Source organism: Pongo abelii, chromosome 16, assembly GCF_028885655.2.
Source record: "Pongo abelii isolate AG06213 chromosome 16, NHGRI_mPonAbe1-v2.0_pri, whole genome shotgun sequence".
NCBI classification, from domain to species: Eukaryota; Metazoa; Chordata; class Mammalia; order Primates; family Hominidae; genus Pongo; species Pongo abelii.
This window is the reverse complement of record NC_072001.2, coordinates 37,393,506-37,414,762: the sequence shown is the minus strand read 5'-3', so window position 1 is coordinate 37,414,762 and position 21,257 is coordinate 37,393,506. Positions and strand designations below refer to the sequence as shown.

At 52.0% G+C, this 21,257-nt stretch overlaps 1 protein-coding gene across 1 annotated transcript; it reads right to left on the bottom strand.

The window, feature by feature from the left end:
• Nucleotides 1-5,736: 5,736 nt before the first annotated feature.
• Nucleotides 5,737-19,802, bottom strand: LOC129050042 (uncharacterized). Its single transcript, XM_054531319.1, has 4 exons — nucleotides 19,638-19,802; nucleotides 16,229-17,517; nucleotides 10,721-11,092; nucleotides 5,737-5,976 (listed from the first exon to the last, which is right to left on the bottom strand). Exons 1-2 carry the CDS (start codon nucleotides 19,800-19,802, stop codon nucleotides 16,453-16,455), a joined length of 1,230 nt encoding a protein of 409 aa, XP_054387294.1. The 3' UTR covers nucleotides 5,737-5,976; nucleotides 10,721-11,092; nucleotides 16,229-16,452.
• Nucleotides 19,803-21,257: the final 1,455 nt, after the last annotated feature.

Below are 21,257 nucleotides of genomic sequence, written 5' to 3'. Positions count from 1 at the left end.
TATAAGGAAGGGATCCAGTTTCAGCTTTGTACATATGGCTAGCTAGTTTTCCCAGCACCATTTATTAAATAGGCGTCCTCTCCTTTCGTATCTAAAGGAGTTTTATGGACAGGCTGATGGCAGTTATGTGTATGTGGGGAGAGCTTAGAGTGGGAGCCAGTCATTACACTGGTGGACCTTTAAATGCCACAGTAGGGAGGCTTCCTCCAAAGGACCGACAACTACACTAGCAGCACCCACTCTCACCAGGCAGTGTACACAACTCTCTTTGGAGAGAATCTCTGATTTTTTTCTTTGGGGTAAGTGACTGGCTGCATCCATGATTTGGGGGAAGGGGCATTAATTGTCCATACTGGATCTTCATTTATTCTACCTGTTCCAGTCCCATTTCCACTTTGCCCTCTGTGATGCCTGCACTGCACTGGAGCCTGGCGGCTCCCTGAGGTTCTCATAGGCGGACGGGTCAGCCACCCCCACCCCCCAGACCCTCTTCGTATTTTCTGGGCTTGTGCCCTCGAATCTATCCCACAGATCTCTAAATCCTCTTCATCTTCCAGATGAAATCATTCATCTGCTGACGACTTCCTTCTGCCCTCTTTGTTATGTGGCTTAGACTTTTAAAAACACTGATCCATTTGTTGAATGGAAGAAGAGGATATAAATGTGATTTATCAGACCCCATCTTGAATCCCATTCATTTCACAGCTGCTGTCCTAACTCAGGCTCAGGGTGTGCAGAGGCCAAGTCTACACTGTATCTAACCCTAGTGCAGCTCAGGATTTGGTTTTCCCCAGCCCGTTCTCCTCAGGGTCTCAGCTCAGGCCCTCGGGGCAGCAGGAAGATGGGCTCTCCTCACCCTCCAGGCCCATTGTCCTTCTGTGACCCCCGCCCCCCCACCGTCTTCAGAACTTCCCATGCCACAGCTTCGCCTAGTCCAGCCACAAGGAGAAAAGAAAACGAGGGCAAATCACCAGGATTTGGGGGAGGGAGGCAGCTGAGGTCCCGCTCTGCACAGACGAGGCACCCTGTGCCTCTCCCACGGCTTACCACATCTGCCTGGGACTCAATGAAAGGGCTAGAGGGCCGAAGGTGACAGCGGAGTCTCCAGCACGACCTTCGCCGAGGGCCTCCAGGGGATTTCGATTTCTCGCGCTGTGGGGGCGGAAGACTGGCTCCCCTGGGGATGTGTGTGAGTGTCTGGGAGTGTGTGCTCCCCAGGGCCCCTCGGAGGTCAGGGTCCTCTCCATTCAGGACAGCCAGGAGAGAAAGGCTTGGAGTGAGGCCCTGGGGCTGGGGGCTAAAGTAGCAGAGTATCAGAAATGGGGTGCTAGGGTGGTTACTGGGGACCGGCAGGGAAGACTTGGAGTCCAGCATGGGCCTAGGGGTGCTGCGGTGGGGAGGCAGCAGGGGGCCTCCTCTGCCCGATGGGGCTTTCGGAGGCCGCCATCCCCAAGGGTTCCTCGCTCTAAGGTCCCCGCTTACAGCTGCGCGGGGCCGAGCGAGCAGGGCGCAGCGCCGCGGCCGGGGCAGGGTGCGGAGCCTCGCGTTCACCGGCTTTACCCGCGAGACCAGACCCCTGCAACTCCCCAGCCAGCAAGGCCGGGACGTGCCTCGGGCATCTGTGTGCTCCCCAGGGCCCAGGACGTTCGGGGCGCTGAGCCGTCCAGCGTCTGGGTTTCAGCCCCGGTCCCGGAGATCCTCCCGGCTGGACCCGGTTCCTGGGTGCACCCGCCCGCCCTGCCGATGTCCCAGTGCCGGGGCCAGGGGGCGCAGGGCCTCGCGAACGCCCGGCACGGACACATCTTTTTCTTCCCTCTCTTCCCCGCGCGCGATGTCGCCGGGAAGCGTTTCCCGGCCCCAGTGATCCAAGAGCGGGTGAGGCAAAGCGGCAGGGACCTGGGCCCGGGCTCGGCAGCCGCAGCTCAGTGCGCGTGCGCCAGGTAGCGGCGGCCCTGCTTGCTTTCCATACTCCGTTTGCGGTACGTACCCGCCGCTATTCAGCTTCCGGGCTAATTAGCAGTCGTGGTGTGTCGCTAGGTGCGGGTTCTCAAGGAGCTCAGCCTCCCGGACGGAGCCGGCGGCGGCAGGGCGAGGACGGCGGCGCGGCGAGGACGGCGGCGGACCGGGGAAGCCCCGCGTCCTGGCCAGGTAAGCTGGGGAACCTTGGCTGCCTGACTCGCTGGCGGCGGCAACCTGGGGCCGCCCGCGGCGCCGCGGGGACCCGGACGCGTGGGGGGCGGCGCGGAAGCTGCAGGCCAAGAGCTCCCGAGCCCTGCCCCCCGGACTCGGCGGGGCTGCGGGGAGGCCGCCGCTGGGATCTAGGGGTGCAGCCCGGCGGCCCTACGCCTCTCGGACCGGCCCATTCTCCTCCCACGACGGGCGGGCGGGTGCGGCAGGGACCAGGCGATGCTTTCGCATCCCGGGAGGGGCTCACCGCGGCGAGGGGCCACTCTCGGCGTGGGCAAGTGGCGGTGTCTGACGGGGCCGCCCGCTCGGATCTCGCCGGGCTGGCGGGGCCGCTGGTGCGTTCCGCTGCCCCGCTTGGCGCCGGCATCAAGTCCCCGTGCCGGGCAGCCAACTACTGAGTTTGGGGTCGCCTCTGGGTTCGCTTCCCGGGGAGAACCCGAGCCCGGATCTTCTCCCCTTCCCTCTCCCTGTATAATAAGGCCCAGAGGGAAAAAATTCTCAATTAAAAACCCCACACTTTGTTGCCCCTGGGCTGCAGGCGCCGGGTTGGAGGCACGGCGCGGACCTGCCCCTCGGCAGGGCCCCTTCTCCACGCCAGGCACTCCCTGGCAAGGCTGCTGGAGGGAGATCTGGCCGCAGATGGTGGAGAACATTGAGGCCCCCAGTCCCCAAGCAGGGCTCCATGGGTCGGGCGGCGGGCCTTGGTAGTCCCAGGCGAGGGGCGAACTTCCTTTCCCCGGGGCCGACGCGGAGGGAGGGTGCGGGGAACGCCCGCTGAGGGGCCTGTCCGGCCATACCCCAGTGGAGACCAGAGCCTTAGAGGGGCCTGCTAGTCTTAGTATTTACTGGCAGAAGGAAGGCTTATTTTTTCAGATCTCTTCAGATACGACGTGGCAGGCACCAGAGGTAAATCTGTGGTTGAGTGCAGTCAGCTCCTAAACGGGCATGCGGTGGATGAAGCGCCCCAAACTTGGCATCTTGCGTCTGGCACTTTGTTTTTGGGCTAAACTGCCTCTGGCGTCTTCAACCTCCTGTGCCTCTTTCTGTTTTTGTTTTTGCTTTTTCTCTATTTTCTTCCTCTTTGAGAAAGGACAGTGGTTTTAGAAATAATGACCTGAGAGCTTTGCAGGTTGAAGTGGGACAAGTTTTCCTCAGGTGCAGGTTGGCAGTTGCCAGGAGCCTACAGGTGGCTTTTTCTCAGGCCTCTGGGTCAGGGTCCCTCCAGTGAGGTGAGGCAGGGGTTTCTCCCCTCCCAGAGGTGTGGCCACTACGCAGGGGGACAGGAACTGGGTTTCCCAGTCCGGGGAGTCCAGGATGCCCTGCCCTCTGTGCTGATTCCTGGGTGACCGTGGGGGCTGCCTTCCCCGGCAGCCTGGGCTGGAGAGGGTCTCCTGAGCTTAGGATCTGCGGGGCAGGAGGGCTGGGGTGATAAGGACACGTGGAACCTGCTGGGGCTCCGTGCAATGTCCAGGGCATGAGTAGATAAAGCTGGAGCTTGCAGCTGTGTGCCGGCAGCCCTCGGTGGGCTCTAGCAGTACTGGCAGGGGGGCCCTTGGAGTGGGCTCCCTGGCTGGGCTGGGACTGGGTGATGGCAGTAGCAATGGGGCACCAAGTCTTCCCTCTCATTTGTTAGGAAGTGCGGTCTGTGCCCGTCCCCACTGTGTGGCTCTTGGGCTGGGAGAAGCTGCAGGCTGAGTCCCACGGGGTGTGAGTGTGTGTGAGCAGGAGTGTGTGCTGGAAGGAGGTAAAGCTGGTGACCATCAGCTCCTCATTCTCTTCCACCTTGCATGTTTTCTCTGATACCCCAGACCCAAGGTGTGGCCTGCTAGTTGTTTACATAACCTTCTTAAGTAGCTCTAACCTTTAAAAAAAAAAAATCAAAATGTTAGTTTCACAGGAATAATTGGTGGGGATGGATTGTGAAATGGAGCTGCGTAAATATCCAGTTTGCCAACGGAGCTAACAAATGCTGGATAAAAGTAAAAGGTAATTGTAAAAGACACTGATCACACCCCTGGAAGCTTAGAGATGGGATAAGACACCTTGATTTTTCCCAGACAAAACTGAGGAAGTCAGAGGAAAAACAGTTGATGGTAAGGTTGGCATCAGGCTGGGCTTTGTTTGGATTGGGCCGTGGTGGCTAAGGTGAGGGCTGTTGGAGTGGGGAGAGTGGAGATTGAGCCTGGCTGAAGAGGCCCCCCTCCAGGCCTCAGCTCCTCGCCGGCACTGCTTGCTGTCCTCTGCCACGCATACCTGCCCCGGTGACTTAACAGGTGTGGGCCTCAGTTGACACCATGGTCTGAAGTCTTGGAGAAACCTTTACTGTCCAGGGGAGGAGAGGACTGGCGGTCAGTGGGGATCGAGACCCTGCACACATCACTGGGTGGCTTGAATGTCTTTGGCAGAGATCACATGCCCTGCCTTGCAGCCTGGTCCTTAGAGAAATGGAGAGAGCTCTGGGCCTGGGCGGCGGCCCTGGCTGTACCACTCACAGGCTGTGTGCCCTCCGTGCAGTCTCAGTTCCTCACCCTTGCCAGGTGGCCGTGAGGACTGGGAATGTGGAGGCACAGGTAGGGTGTAAGGTAGTCACGGATGACCAGACAGGCCTCTGCAGTGTAGGTCAAGTTTGAGATGGTTGCTCACCAGGAGGCAGCCTGTGTGCTCAGCAGGGGCTGGAGGTGCTCATTGTTCCCTTGGATGGTGGTTGGCCTGAGTGCCTACTGGGAGGTTTCTCTGGCTCCTTCCTTTCCCAGAGTTCCTCCCCACCCCCCTGCCGCCCACCGCCTGGGTTGGGTCCAGCTCGTGTCTCAGAGCAGCCTGCTGGCACAGGCTGAGTCAGCTGTCGTGGGCACTGTCTTTTCTCGCCTCTTCTGAAGCCAATCCTCTCCTCTCTCCCTGTCCAGACACACAAGGGAGGCCCGGGAGTTAGGTGACCTCAAGGTCATGCAGCCAGGCTCTCTCTGTGGAATCCTACGTACTGGTAGGGTGCCATTGCTGTGTGCATTATGATTTCTGTGCCGGCTGTGAGGTTTCCCAGGTTGGGCTGTGGGGTACCCCTGAGTCTGCAAGTTGGCCCAGGCCAGGTGTGTCACCACTGCCCAGGCCTTCAGTGGCTTTCCATTGCTCCCTCCACATCCATATTTCTCGGCCTGATTTTTCTCAAGTTCCGCCGCTCGCTCCCAAGAATGGCCCTTCCAGGCTGTCCTGGCTCCAGGCAGACAGGCTCATTGCCCAGATCTGCCCTGGGTTGTCCCCACCCCATCCCCACCTGTCATCTTGGCCCATGTCCATCCCGGAGATCCTAACTGAATGTGGGCTCTTTCCCTCTTATCCCTTGGTCCTCAGATTTGCCAGGCCACTCTTGCCTCCAGGCCTTTGCACATGCTATTCCCACCCCCTTGGCATCAGCCACCCCCAGATGCCCACCTGGCCGGCCCCTCACTTATTGCCGGCTCCCTGACAGCCCTACATAAATTAGCGTTACTTCCCCTTCTCTTGTTAACCTTGCTTTGTGTTTCTCCTCAGTACTCAACATTCGGTGTGTTATTTCTATACTTGTTTGTTTATTGTCAGTCTCTTACCACTCAAATGTAAAAGACTTTGTTCACCTCTGGATCCCCAGTAGCTAGAAAAGTGCCTGGCACACGGTAGAGCCTTAGCGCTGTTGTTGGATGAGCGAGTGAATGAAGCACGGGAGCATTAGTGTCCTTGCAGCACATGTCCTGCTCCCTGTGCCTCCTTTTCCCGAGTCCCAGAGCTGGAACCAGCTGTGTTCACCTTTGGATCCTCCTAGAATGTAGCACAGACCGTCACTCAGTGGGCAGTCAGGAAAGAGCTGCGGAGTTGTACAGTGCAATGTCAGTTTCACATAGGCTAGAGGAGAATGTGTTTGGGAAGGTAACCAGCCCAAAGAACGAGCTTTCTTATTCTGCACTGAGATTCCTTTTTGGATTTTCAGTTATTTGGGTTCTCTGTATCCAGGTGGTCCCTGTTGCCAAAGTCAGCGCTGCGTCTCCCTGCAGTCACCTCGGATGTGGATGCACTTTGGAAGGAGGCACCCCCACACCCAGATTCCCTTCTCGCTCCATCTGGATCTTTCCAAACTTGTCTTGTACCTAATGTCAGACTCTGTCCCAGGGCTCTCAGCCACTCTGCTTTCCCTTCCAGAAGCCTCCTCCTGCCTGACTGTCTCCTGCCTGTGTCCTGGTTGGAGAAGATGCTTTGGTTTTGTGAGAAAGGGACTGGGAGGTCGGAAAAGAGGATGGGATTTGGAGTAACAAGAGCTCAGTTCCAGCCTGGCCCTGCCACTAATCCCTGGGGCCCAGGACCGGTCATCTGGCTCGAGAGTCTTTCTCAGCATCTGCAATACGCGCATGAGGCCTCTTGCCTGTGGTTGTTTTGGGGCACAGATGAGATGTGATATTGAACTGATGGGAGATATTTTATGACAGCAAGGGCTCCATGGTGCGGCTTCTCTTATTGTCCTGGGAGTTTTAAGGATCAGGTTTGTGAGTTACAGCTACGGCCTAGCGAGAGAATGCAGAGGAGGCATGTCATAAAGTCTAAAGGGCTGTTTTAATGTAAGGTGATGCATCTGTTGTTTTGTGTTTCAAGGATCAAAATTAAGAGAAAAAATACGTGGTTGAGATACCTGCGTTGAGTGACTGTGAAAATATTTTCATCTCTAGTTTTCTGGAAACGGAAACATTCCAACATTTAAAGATGGTTTTGATGGCGAAACCACTGGAATGAAACACACATCATTGGGCAGTTCTGTGTTGAGTTCCATCCCTCCTTGTTTGTCATTTTAAATAATTTCCCGACAAATCCAGAAGGCAGGTCTTGTCTTAACTTCGCAACGAGGAGGCTGGGGACAGGTAGCTGAGCTGTGGGTTGCCTAGGAGCACTCTGCTGTGACAGGGCAGTGCTGGCCTTTGAGCCTGAGCTGGAGAGAGTGTGAGGCTCGTGTTTTCTCCCTGTCTCCTGCTGGGGCCCATTTTGTATCAGATTTGTTTTTAACGGGGTGGGCATGACTAGGACTTATGACTGCTGGTGGGCATGTACAGGGGCTAATTTTCAACACGTGCTGAGAGACTGATGGCTAGCATCGGAGAGTCATGGAAATGCCACAGATGACGTGAGCCCTTGACAGCGATGGGGAAAGGGTGTGGGAGCTTGCCCTCCAGGAAGATGGCTGACATGGTTGGTGGGACACTAAGGTGTTTTCCATTTTGCACTTGAAGCCAACATGGATTCTTAGCACTTCTTGTCCCTAGAATCAACTGTGCAGAGAGACGCTTGGTTCTGAAACTCTCAGGCAAAGACAGTTCTGAGGAAACTCTTATTAGTAAATAGTGAGTCGGAGAACACTATTGACATTTAGGATTTTCAGTTGAGATATATATGTACTGTCATGCGTCACATGACATTGTTTTGGTTAATGATAGCGTATATGACAGAGGTCCCATAAAAATATCATGGGGCTCAAAAATTCCTATTGCCTAGTGACATTGTTGTAAAGTTGTAGTGCAGTTACTTTATTTAAAAAAAAAATGTAGCCTAAGTGTACAATGTTTATGAAGTCTGCACTAGTGTACAGACTGACTCACCCGAGCAACTTCCATTCATGGAAGGTCCATTCATGGAAAGTGCCCTAGACAGGGGCACCATGTTTTATCTTTTATAGCATATTTTTACTTTGTGCCTTTTCTATGTTTAGATACACACATTCAGCACAGTAACATGCTACCTAGGTTTGCAGCCTAGGAGCAATAGGCTATACCCTATAACCTAGGTGTGTTGTAGTAGGTTTGTATAATGTATGCTCTATGATGTTCTCACAATGATGAAATTGCCTAATGATAAATTTATCAGAATACATCCCTGTCGTTAAGTGACGCATGAGTGTGTATGTGTGAGATATATAATTTTTTTCATTTGGTTGGTTTGGCATTCCTGGAATTGATTCTCCAGCAAGGCAGCTCTAAATATGAATTCCTCTGAACTGTTGTATGCATTGTTAATTTAATAAACAAGTATCGCTTATGGTTTCCCGCAGTTGGTTTGATTATCAACTGTCTTGGAAAAATCCATTGTTTCAAAGATAGTAAAGCCACTAGTTGAGTAACCGCATGCATTTAGGGATGATGGATTTCTCAGATCTCTCTGGAAGCAAGTGTGTGCATTGTGCAAATAAAACACAGTTTCTGTTTCTCAGTCTTTTGGTGTAATAAGTGAGCCACGTGCTCTAGCATCTGTCTGGATTATCCAGAGCTGGTGGCAGCTGTCACTGGTGTGGTGCAGTGGGGCCAGGCATGTGTTAGGAACTGGAAGCTCTGGGAAGCCAGGCTCTGCCTCCATGCGTGAGCCAGCTGTATAGCATCACTGCTCAGAGTTTGTCTTGACTCATCCCAAGAAGGGCATGTGGAGATCTGTGTCCCATTCCTCACCAGCCACTGAGTTACTGTGGATGGAGGAGATGAGATGTGTGCAACTGTTCTGCTACAGTAAAGCACTCAGTCAGTGCAGTCACCAGGGTTAGGGTGTGTGAGTGTTTTACCAACTTGCCTGCTGGGTTTCAGACACCTGGCACTACCTCCAGCCTCTAACTGATTCTGGCTAGTACGCGTGAAAGCTGTCAGCTGAGTGATGAATAGGCCGATTTTGGCCACAGGTCCCTGCATTTCTCACCTGGCCTGACTGCTAGATTCTGAGCCCCTGAGGCAGGACTGAGTGGGTCACATTGATGGCTGATTGTCTTGGGAATGGCATTGGGTGAAGTCAAGGTTTTCCTGACCCACAGCTCCTACTAGAAGTGCCTTTCTTTTGTGCATGTATTGTGAAGATTCTGCCTGTGAACTTTCTCTACCCTTTGAGTCCTAAGGTTCAGGCACCTGGAGAGGAGCGTGTCATCGTTTTGCAGGTTGGATATGCGGTTGTTGGGGAAGACGTCTTTGTGCTGTCTTGGGTTGGAAGCTTTGAGAGCAGAAGCCCCTCCAGACCAAGAACTCCTGATTGTGTCTTTCCCTTGGGCTTTCGCAGTTTTCAGCTTCTAAATTAATTGCATTTTATTAAGTAATGGTTTTCTTCTTGATCACAGGCGTGCCTGTGCTTAATCAGCACTGAGGACTGGTGCTACTTCAGATGATTTGATACACCCAGAGGCAGCCTCACCTCCAACTTGTCTTGACTTCGTTTGGGGAGCTGCCGTGGGGGACCCGTGGACTCACTTTGGCAACCCCGGCCTAACTCCTTGTATGTGTTGCTCCTTTTATCCGTCACATAGGGTGGCTTAATCTAATAGTGGAAACAAAGGAGTGCGGGACATAACATGGTAGGTCTCACCTTGCCCGTCATTCACCTCTCAGTCCTTTGACACTCAGGGACTCTGCAATGGTAGAACCGGGAGCAGGTACCCTTCACTTTTCTTACCCCTGAGTCCCTTTGCCTGGAGCTGTGTCCATCTATCCCCCCGTGTACTCAGTAGGTATTTTCTGAGCAGCTACTATATTCCAGCTTTCTTATTCCCAGTTTAGAGCTGGGTGGGATCAGGAGGGAGGGCATGGAGGGGGTTGCTGGAGAATGTGCAATGGCATCAGAGCCCCATTCTGGCTCTGGGTGCAAGGCCATCCTAGAGAGGCACAGTCTGGAAGATGTGAGAGCCCCACGGTAGGTTGGGGTGGATCATGGACCCCATCCTAGAAGAGTGGGTGGGTTTGCCCCTTCAGAGCCCAGGCCAAAAGAGTACTCTAGGCAGAAGGGCCAGCCTGGAGTGGGGCACCCTGGGCATAGGGAGGGCCAAGTTTTTGGCAGCAGGATTATGTAGTTTGTGTAGGTCAGAGCTGGAGATGGGGGTTGGGGGGCAGTTTCTGACCATTAGGGGCTTGGTAGCCCTGGAGAGCCCTTGCTGTGGGTTGGGAGCAAAGTAGGTGGGCCAATAACAACACATATTTTACCAACTGAATTCTAGGAGAGTGATTTCTGCAGCTGGCTTCCCTAGTGGACAGTTCAGAGCATGGGAGGAAGACGCGGTCAGGGGCGTGTTGAGGGGTGCATCCAGAGGCGAGGGGAGGGCGTGGGGAGGTATGAGCAGAAGATGTGACATGGGGTGGGGAGGGGTGCAGTGAGGATGCAGGAGGGTGGCGGGGGCAGGTGTCCGGCCGACGCACCGCCAGCGTCATGGGGAGGCTCTGGAGCCCACTCCCCACTGGATTCTATAGGAGGTGGCAGCTGATGCCAAGTCCCAGCCTTGCTAGTGCGGACATTTTATTTTACCCTTTTTATTTTTTACAAGGATTTGTAGGATTTCTAGATTAAATTGCCCCTGTTCTCCAAGAAGGAGCGGAAACAGCAGCGATGCAGGGTGATGGGCTGCAGAGGCCTCTGCAGCAGGGTGGGGTCTGGGGAGACATTCGGGTGCCTCCTGTCCATGGCCTCGATAGGCCAGGGCGCCTGCAGCTTGAGCCGTCCTCCCCTTTCAGGTGGAGGGAGCTGTTCATCCTCTGGGGGCTGCTGGGCAAGAAACATTTCTTACCTGATAATGTGAAGCATCAGAGGTCCCTGTTTCATGGGTAAGTTGCTGTATGTTTTGGAGCTGCAGTCAATCTGTTTTTCTCACTAGCATGGTGTGGAGGTCGGGGACAGTATTCCCTCCCGTGAGGCCCATGTCCGCTTCATTATCTCTGTCTGCTGGGACTGTGCTGGATGCTGGCTGAGGCTGCCTTTGTTACTTCCATGTGCCGTAACTGGAAAGGCCTGCTGCTTGTTAGGCTCCTTAGAAATCTGATTTGAAGGCTGGGCACGGTGGTTCATGCTGTAATCCCAGCACTTTGTGAGGCTGAGGACGGAGGATTGCTTAAGCCCAGGAGTTTGAGATCAGCCTGGGCAACACAGGGAGACCTCACCTCTACAAAAAAAAATAGAAAAATTAGCCAGATATTGTGGCTTACGGGTGTGGTCCTAGCTACTTAGGAGGCTGAGGTGGGAGGATCGCTTAAGCCCGGGAGGTTGAGGCTGCAGTGAGTTGTGAGGGTGCCACTGCCCTCCCCTGGGTGACAGAGCGAGAACTTCTCAAAAAAAAAAAGTCTGATTTGAAGGAGAGAAAGCTCTATTTGATGTGGGGGTTGGGGATGGAGAGCACCTCTGCGATTAGACCTTTGTATCATCTTGATGATTTTAATCAGACATCCAATATTATGCTGTAGTTCATGTCAACTGATTTCCCAAACCTGAATTTCAGAGACTTCCCATGACACACCAGGCAGTGGGAGTGGGGATGGTGAGAGACTGTTAGTTATTCCAGGAAGAGAGGCCTTTTCTGATTGTCCTGCTCACCAGCACACTAAGGGGCTGGGCCGCTGACCTGATGGGCTGGGGAGTAGAGCCCTGGCTTATTTATGTGCAGTTGTTTCTTTTGAACATGTCTTGTTTTGCTGGTGATTTGGCAAATAGGTTGAAACCAAGCCCTCCCCGAGTTCCTCAACCACCTAGGACTCCACAGGTGCCTGGGAGTCCGATGGCTGGCAGGCTGCCTTTTGAAGCTTGGCCTAGTGTCCTGCAGCTGTTGGTTGTCCTAGGAATCCAAGGAAAAGCTGCTGAATTCTGCAGCCCCAGGAGGATCTTTGTCCTCCTTTTGCAGAGCAGTAGGTGGATTTGCTCTGTTGAGCCGGAAGGAAGAATTTTTAGATTTCCTCTGGCTGAAGAAGTTAAAATGGAACCATCTACATCAGTTCCCCACAATTGGACTTTAAAGCAAGTTTTCAGAAAAACGGACTCGATTATTTTCTATGTGTGGAAGCAAATTCCTCGGGAACTTCTGGTGAATTTTTTTTTTTTTTTTTTTTTTGAGACGGAGTCTCACTCTGTCACCCAGGCTGGATTGCACTGGCACAATCTCGGCTTACTGTAAGCTCCACCTCCTGGGTTCACGCCATTCTCCTTCCTCAGCCTCCCGAGTAGCTGGGACTACAGGCGCCCACCACCACTCCTGGCTAACTTTTGTATTTTTAGTAGAGACGGGGTTTCACCGTGTTAGCCCGGATGGTCTTGATCTAATGATCTCATGATCCACCTGCTTCAGCCTCCCAAAGTGCTGCGATTACAGGCGTGAGCCACCGTGCCCGGCCTAACTTCTGGTGAATTTCAAAGTGCTTGTCTATTTTGTTTTATTCTCCAATACTGAGAAGTCTTTAACAACTAGAGGCTGCCTGGGTAGGTCAAGGTCTGAGGGGCAGCACTCCCCACCAGAGCTAATCATTAAATAGATCTGCCATCTGTAGTTTTTGTTTTGCGTTTTGAGCTGGAGGTGTTGCTATGTTGTCTGTAGGCTGGACTTGAACTCCTGGGCTCAGGCAATCCTCCCGCCTCAGTCTCCTGAGTAGCTGGGACTACAGGTATATGCCACTGCACTTGGCTTGATATCTCTGTTTTAAAAAATTTTGCCTTCTCGCAATTATCTCGTATCTCTGGAGAAGAAAGGTGCCATTTTTCTGGCAGTGGAATTTGGAGTTGAGAAGGACCCTGGCTCCATCAACGGGGCTGGCGCCTAACATATGATAGATCTTGAGATCCTTTAAATATTTTTTTCTGATTATGAAATTCAAATGTACTAATTATAAAGATTAGAACTTTACAGAAATGCATCATGTAGAATAGAAAATGAAAGCTCCCCCCTAACTTCACCACTGCCCTATTCAGTGCCCACAAAGATAATCATTGTTCACAGTTTGGTGGCAATTCCTCCCATTTTCTTTTCTGTTTGTGGACATATTTTACTTGTCTTTTAAATACATACATATTTAGAAAGTATTTTTCAACAAAGTGGGATCCTATTGTAAATAAGATTTGCAGTTCGATCCCCTCACCAGCTGTGTGTCTTAGAGATGGTCCCTTGTCCTTTGCGCAAGCAGTGTTATTCTGACGCTTGCATAATATGTGACTGTTTACTTACTGAACTTTTGGGTTGTTCCGTTTTTCGCACTCATGGAGAATGCTGACATGTGGAGTCTCGTACATTAAACCCTTGCATCTGCGTGGGGTTGTTTTCGTAGCATAGATTCCTAGAAGTGGACTTGCGGGGCTGAATGGTTTGGGCATTCAGAGTGTCAACAGATATTGCCAAATTGCTCTCTTGACAGGTGGTGACCATTTTAAATGATGCTAGTGTGTGGGGCAGCGGTGTCCCCACTGACACTCTCTGGACATCGACACTCTCTGGACATCGACACTCTCTGGATATGATCAGTCTTTATGTTTCATTCAGTCATGTGGGTGTAAAGTGATAGCTTATTTCATTTTGTATTTGTAAAAATTGTGAATGACAACAAGCTGCTTCTCCTGTGCTTAATACTAATTTGAATTTCTCTTTCTAATTCTCTTTTTCATCCTTGCCTGTTTTTCTCTTGATTTGTGAAGCTTTTCCTTGTTGATTTATACGTGTTCTTGGTACACAGGTTTATTCCTCATTTTCTATATATATTGCAGATATTTTCTCTCAGATGCCACTTGTCCTTTGAATTTGTTTAAAGACATCTCTGGCAATGTAAAAATTTGGAATTTTTACATTGTTGAAACTATCAAGCTTGCTTTAATTACTCCTGAATTTTGTATCTTACTTAGAGAATGGGTTTATGTACCCTAATGTATATAACCACCCTCCTGCATATTCTGCTAATACTTGGTAGTCTCGAGTTTTTTACATTTACATCTCTTCTTTGATCTAAAATGTATTTTAGATATGGTGTGATTTGGGGATGTAGTTGTTTTTTTTTTTATAGGATTCCAACCTAATTTCCTAGTCAGCCACTTTGACCTCTCTGTTTTGGCAGGTTTGTCATGGGTTAAGTTGCTGCTGTGTTCTGAGTGTTTCTCCTGTGTTTCTGGATTCTCCATTCTAATTTACTGCTTTATTCTTGTGCCACTATCTACCGTGTAAATTACTGTGGCTTTTGGTAAGACTTAGTTATCTTAAAGGGCCATTACCTCTTCATTCCTCTTCTTTTTTCATTTTCCGCCAACCTTTCTCCTATATTCCTTTGAATAGATAAGCTTTATTTAATTTAATTTATTTATTTTTTGAGACTGTCTTACTTTGTCACCCAGGCTGGATTGCAGCAGTGCAAACACGGCTCATTGCAGCCTTGACTTCCTGGTCTCAAGTGATCCTCCCACCTCAGCCTCCCAAGTAGCGGGGTCCACCACGCCTGGCTAATTTTTGTGTTTTTTTGTAGAGGTGGGGTTTTTCCAAGTTTCCCAGGCTGGTCTTGAACTCCTGAGCTTAAATGATCCTCTTGCCTTGGCCTCCCAAAGTTCTGGGATTACAGGCATGAGCCACCCTACCCAGCCGCTAGATAAACTTTAGAATAAACTAAATTCATCCCATATTCTGATTGGGATTTTGATTAAGGTTGCTCTGTGGGTTTTATGGTGGGGGTTGGGGGTGGGGAGAGGAGACAGCTTTTGTATTTTCTTCTCATCCCGATTTTGGTTTATTTAAAAAGTCCTTTGCCTCCATCACTGGAGCTTCATTGCTTTATTCATGCATGTTTGTGGGTCTCTCACTTCTGCTGCTGTTGTCACTGGGATCATCCCCTCCTCTTGCCTTGTTTTCTAGCTGATCATGGCTGGTCTGTAGAAAAGTTGTTGCCTTTTTAATTTGTGGACTGCCTGCCCAGCTTGCTTTAGTCTCTCTGTTGATGTAAATGGTTTGTTATTCTTCCTCTTGTATTTTTTTATTGGAGAATCATTTGCCATTGTGAACCTTTCTTTTTTGTTATTTATGCCTTTTGTTATGGGGTCCATTGGGGGGGGGTGTTTGATATTAGTCCACTCTGCGATCCCTGGGACCCTCCTCAGGAGGGCCTTTCTGCTTCATGGTCAGTAGGTTGGCTCTTTGACTGGTGGTCCCTGTAGCTCAGCAGTCCCCAGGGCAGCCGCTGTGTCACAGAGTGGAAGCAGGCCAGTGGACAGTTTAAGTGAGTTTTTTTCCCTGTGTGGCTGGGCAAGCTGGAGGAGAGGGGTCTTGGGGAGTGGTTTCTCCAGGCAAGGGCAGTGGTCTGGCGGGGGCTGTCACATGGGTGCTCACCCATGGGGGCCTTAGAGGATGTGGCTTTCTCTGCTGCTTGGCCTCAGGCAGGAGGCTCAGAGGGTCTCCTCAGGTGCTATCGGTGGCTGTGGTGGTGGCAATGTCTGGGACCCATGGCAGCCACTGGTAGCCTCTGCTCCTTCCTCCAAACTGGTGAGGACCCCCAGGCAGTGGTGGTGGCCCCCTGGGTGCACAGGCAGATGAGGGGGTAGGGAGAAGAGAGTAGGGTACAGCCCTGGTTCTCAAAGCAGGTGGCGGGGCCAGCATGTGTGACTAAATGGCCAAAGGGTCCATGGAGGTGGACCAAACTGGTTGAGGGAAGCCCCCCCCCAACTGTGCCAGGAGATGCTGCCCGTGCCACCAAATTTCCACTGGGACCCATGGCCCCAGGGGAGGCCCTGGAATCTGTGAAGCTCAGGGTCATCCTCAATTGTTCCCTGTCATTTATGTTCTAGCCTTGACCTTGGAGTGTCCACCCTGCAGGAGCTGCCGGTTGCTGTGAGTTCCTTGTGCTTCCTTGTGACAAGTGGTAGGGAGTGGCTACTGCTAGGTTAGATTCTATTATTTTGCACATCATAGACTTTTTACACTATTTTCCATCATTTTCATCTAGAGGCTTTGTTTAGGGAGTTAACAGCTATCGATACCAGCTAACAATGTGTTTGTGGTGATGGGCATCATTTTCTCATCTTACGAGATAAACCAGCCAACCTAGTGCCTTTTGCATGAAGGTACTGATGCTTGGGGACTTGGGACTGATGGGTGGGTGTTGCCAGGAATTCAGCCTCTTCCAACAGGAGCTGTAGGGTGGCGTGATGTGGCCCCATGTTGCCCTGTGGTGGTAGGGCGGGGGGGTGGCGCCCAGAGGCATGGGGGGTGGTCAGCTTTCCAGGAAGGTGGTCCAGGCCCAGGAAGGTCCGAAGTGTGATGGAGGGGAGAGGGAGAGGAGAGGGAGCCTACCGGGAGGTGTGGGTTCAAGGCCTGGGTGTTTGTTAGTTTGTCGTCATCCCATCTGCTAGGCATCCATTCTCTGTTGCGGTCCCAAAATGCCCCATTTCTGGCTTCATTCAGGCACAGTTCCTCTGCTCAGTGGAAGTGGAAAAGGTGGAACAGTTGTCTGTGCTGTCTTCAGAGCCGGTGGAGGTGGAGCTCGGCCAGCATGTCACAGCCTAGTGGAAGAGCAACTAGCAAGAGAACCTGCTCTTCCCTGTGGCTCCTAGACACCTTGGTTGGAGGGTTGGCCAGGAGCAGGAGCAGGAAGAGCACTGGACAGAGCTGGCTCCTGGGACATGGGAAGCCTGTAGAATGCCTGCAGAATCAGCATGAGAGAGCGAGAGCGAGAGTGAGAGAGAGAGAGCGCGCGTGAGCGAGAGAGAGAGAGAGCGCGTGAGCGAGAGAGAGAGAGCGCGCGTGAGCGAGAGAGAGAGAGAGTGCGAGAGCGAGAGAGAGAGAGAGAGAGCGAGAGCGAGAGAGAGCGCGTGAGCGAGAGAGAGCGAGAGAGAGAGCGAGAGCGAGAGAGAGAGAGAGCGCGTGAGCGAGAGAGAGAGCGCATGAGCGAGAGAGAGCGTGAGCGAGAGACAGCGTGAGCGAGAGAGAGAGCGCGTGAGCGAGAGAGAGAGCGCGTGAGCGAGAGAGAGAGAGAGCGCGTGAGCGAGAGAGAGAGAGAGCGCGTGAGCGAGAGAGAGAGAGAGCGCGTGAGCGAGAGAGAGAGCGCGTGAGCGAGAGAGAGAGAGCGCGTGAGCGAGAGAGAGAGAGCGCGCGTGAGCGAGAGAGAGAGCGCGCGTGAGCGAGAGAGAGAGAGCGCGCGTGCGAGAGAGAGAGCGCGCGCGAGCGAGAGAGAGAGCGCGCGAGCGAGAGAGAGAGAGCGCGCGAGCGAGCGAGAGAGAGCGCGCGAGCGAGCGAGAGAGAGCGCGCGAGCGAGAGAGAGAGCGAGAGCGCGCGAGCGAGAGAGAGAGCGCGTGAGCGAGAGAGAGAGCGCGCGTGAGCGAGAGAGAGAGCGCGCGAGCGAGAGAGAGAGCGCGCGAGCGAGAGAGAGAGCGCGCGAGCGAGAGAGAGAGAGCGCGCGAGCGAGAGAGAGAGAGCGCGCGAGCGAGACAGAGAGAGAGAGCGCGCGAGCGAGACAGAGAGAGAGAGCGCGCGCGAGAGAGAGAGAGAGAGCGCGCGAGCGAGAGAGAGAGAGCGCGCGTGAGCGAGAGAGCGTACAGAAGGCCAAGTAGTAGGCGTGGCAGAGGGGAGATTCCAACGCCCTTCTGACTCCAGGGCCTATGAACTTAACCTTCCAGTGGCAGGGCCTCTCAGCTGGAAATCAGTCACATGCTTCCCAGAAGGTATTTTTATGAGTCAATATACTTGACTTTGGGAATTGGCTATAAAGAGAAAATTTACTACGGGATTCAAGAAGTGTGTACTGGATTAATTGGGCAACCTCTTTTCTTTTTGAGACAGGATCTCGCTATGTTGCTCAGACTGGAGTGCGGTGGTGTGATCTTGGCTCACTGCAGCCTTGAACACTTGAGCTCAAGTGATCCTCCCACCTCAGCCTCCAGAGTAGCTGGGATCACAGGCACGTGCCTCCATATCTAGCTGACTTATAAATTTTTCCTAGAGATGGGGTTTCACCATGTTGCCCAGGCTGATCTCGAACTCCTCTGCCTCCCGAAGTTGGCAACCTCTGAATGTGCTGCTCAGAGCTGCCTGTTTGCAAATGAACCATGAATATTTTTTATACCTGAGGTTAATTTCATGTAGATAGAACACCGCTACAGGAGGCGGGGTGGGGTGATGTCACAGAGCACTGGGCAGCTAATCAAGACGTCCCCTCGTCACAGTCAAGCTGACCTCTTTTGGGGCTGTCGCCAGCTCAGTGGTGTCCACCTGCTGTCTGCAGTCTGAGGATCGGGGTGTCCTAAGCTCTCTCCAGCTCTGAAATCTTTAACTGTCTACTGGGTGTATTTGTCTGGAACCTTGCCTCCTGTCCCTGTGGTTCTGCATGTTGCCGGGTGTTTCTCAGGGACACCTGACTTTCCTGAGGGTCCCCAGCCCTGGTGGGAGAAGAGGTTGTGTGACGTCTGATACCCAGGAATTGGTGGGTCTGTATTATCTGAGGAGGATATACTTTCCAGGTTAGCTGGGCATGAGTTCAGTTTCTGTTGTATCCTTCCTTCCAGTTTGGGATGGGTTCTGAAATTTGTATTGCAAGTGATGAAAAGGGGTAAGTGGCTTTTCATCTCAGTGGGGTTAGCTTTGTCATGGACCCCTGAGCTGAGTGATGGCATTGTTAGAAGTCCAGTGCCTCAACCCATGCAGCCTTATTGAGGACTTACTTGTATCATTGTGTATTGCTTGAAAACGAGCAATCTGTACGGTAACTTTTAGGATTCTTGGTGTGGGTGGGTTTAATATTTGCCCGTGTGCCTCATTTCCTGGGTATCACTGAGGAATGGCTCTTTGATTTTCAATTGTAAACCCTTATCTTGCCACAGTCAGTCTTTTATACAGAGCAGAGTGCTGGAGACGGGCTGCAATGACAATGTTCCTAATGGGATGGGTTTTATTTCGAATGAGTGGACTGTGACAACTTTTAGGTACCTTCATGTGACTCTTCTCACAATAGCCGATTTTCTTCTCGTTTAATGGAAAATTAGTAGCTGAAGCCTGCTTCACGTCTCTGCCCCCGTGGTGGCCTGGGCGGACCCTGGCTCATCTCCCAGGGCAAATGTCAGACAGGCCAGCCACAGCCCAAGGAAGTGGGGGCAAAGGGGGCACCCCAGTCCGATCTCGAGGGCCCATGTGGCTTTTGTATTGAGGGCAGAGTTGTTGTGCTGTTGGCTTTCAGCAGGAGCCAGGCAGAGCAGCTGTCCATGGGCTGCCCTGTTGGCCAGGGATGTTGACCAGGATGAGGAAGGAATCAGGCGGGAGCCCCCGGCGGGATGGTCATTGTGGTGTCTCTGCACCTAAGTGATTTGTTTTCACAGACATCAATGCTCAGGATTGATCAACCTCAGGATCATCAATGCTTGGAAAGGGTAGAGTTTGTGTCCCATCAGAGATATGACTCCGAATCTGTGGGTGCTCTCCCCAGGCTGACTTTTAAAATGAATGGGCACCTGAGCCACTCCGTGTGATGCTGCAAACCGGGAGCGCTCGGGTGACGCTTTCAGCCATAAAGTCTGCCTTTCCTCAGGGGAGTGGCCACCGATGGTGTGTTTTCTATTTGAAGCAACTCTAAAGGGGCCCACCCAAGTTTCAGAAAGAAACTCAGGTTCTTGACGTATGCAGGGGGAATCCTTTCATTTCTAAAATCTGTTAAAAATTTTACTATTGGTGAAAATATCCTCTTACACATTTGCAGTGACCCCTCCATCCTCACTGCAGTGCCCCGTGAGTGCAGGCCTGTGCCCGTGACCTGGCTGGACCCTGGGGTTTTCCTGCGCCGCTGGCCCTGAGCTGCTTGTGCTGTCAACAGGGCAGCCTTCCGGGTCTGGATAAGAGGTTCTGCATGCTCCTTACAGTTCAAAGCAGGCTTCCCTGCCATCTTCCCCAGGCCATCTTCCCTGCCTCCTGCCTTGTCCTCCAGTAGTAAGTCATGCCCCTATCACTCCCTGATGAAGCCACTCCACTGAGATTGTCGATGTTACACTGAGGCTTCTCTTTGGGATACCCCAGGCTCGTGGTTACCCGATGGAGGAAAAATTCTGGGAGAATCGGCTGGTGAGATGCCTGACACCGCTCTCCTGGCATCTGACATCAAGAATATCTTAATTTTCTTAGTTTTTAAAAATTGTGGTAAATACACATAAGATGAAATTTACCATCTGAAATACTTGTAAGTGTATGATTCTGTGGCATTAAATACACTCACAGTGTTGTGTATCAACACTGTGGTGATGGATGTACCATCACCACCATCCATCTCCAGAACTTTCTTCATCTTGCAATCTGAAACTCTGTGTCCACTAACTCCCCTTTCCGCCTCCCCCAGCCCCTGGCAGCCACCATTCTACTTTCTGTCTCTGAATTTGACGACTCCAGGTGCCACATGTGAGTGAAATCATACAATCATTTGTCTTTTTCCAACTGGCTTCTTTCACTTCGCGTGACGTCCTCAAGGCCTACCTGTGTTGTAGTGCGCATCAGAACTTCCTTCCTTCTTAGGGCTAACTACTGTCCCCATTGTATGGATAGGCCACACTTTGTTTGCCGTTCATCCCTCAGACATCGAGAATATCTCACATAGTAGAAAGGGTCAAAGAATCCGATGAGGGCTTCATCTTGGCCACTCATGCTCTCTGCAGCTCCACCCTCTGCAAGGGTTGGGTGGACAGGCTGAAGCTACCTGCTTATCCTGCATTGAGCAGACGGGCCTGGTGCTGGGCACAGAGGATGCAAACTGGAGCAGGAGCCAGTTCCTGCCCTCGAAGTGCAGCAGCAACATGCAGTGTTAGTACCAGCCTATCCGGGGCTTTATAAAGTTAAGAAAAGAGCCCGTATCCATGCTGAAGGCTGTGTGACCACAGGGCTTTTAAAGGATGCTTCTGTGTTCCCAGAGTTAGGTGGGAGCTCTTGGAAGGATCTCTTTTATCCCAGTGCTCCTGCTAAGAATGGAAAGCCCCACTGCATGACTGCAGTAGCTGGTGCGATCCTCTGTTCACTTGCATCAGAGCCTGGGAGGTTGTGGTCTGCAAAGCTCACCTCTCATAATGGGATGCTAATAAATAGTATCCAAAGTTGATATACCCAGAAAGAGAGTTCAAAAATTATTTAGAGAGGTGGAAAATAATCACCAGTAGAATTAAAATCAGAAACGACAAGGTTGGCCAGCGGAGTGGGGAAGTCCAGATTGGGGAATGTGATGTTTCATTATAAGGTCTTTCAGCATTTGCTTACTTCGGTCTGAGTGAAAGAATTGTCTCATTTTTTTGAGGGCCATGTACAGCAAAGGACTCACCGTCTGTCAGACACACTGGTCAGTTCTGGCAAGGCAGAGTTG

Coding starts and splice junctions, on each gene's coding strand:
- LOC129050042 (XM_054531319.1), bottom strand. CDS start 19,802: ATGGCAGGGAAGCCTGCTTTGAACTGTAAGGAGCATGCAGAACCTCTT. Junction 17,518..19,637: donor TGCACTCACGGGGCACTGCA/GTGAGGATGGAG, acceptor CCCTGGAGTCAG/AAGGGCGTTGGAATCTCCCC.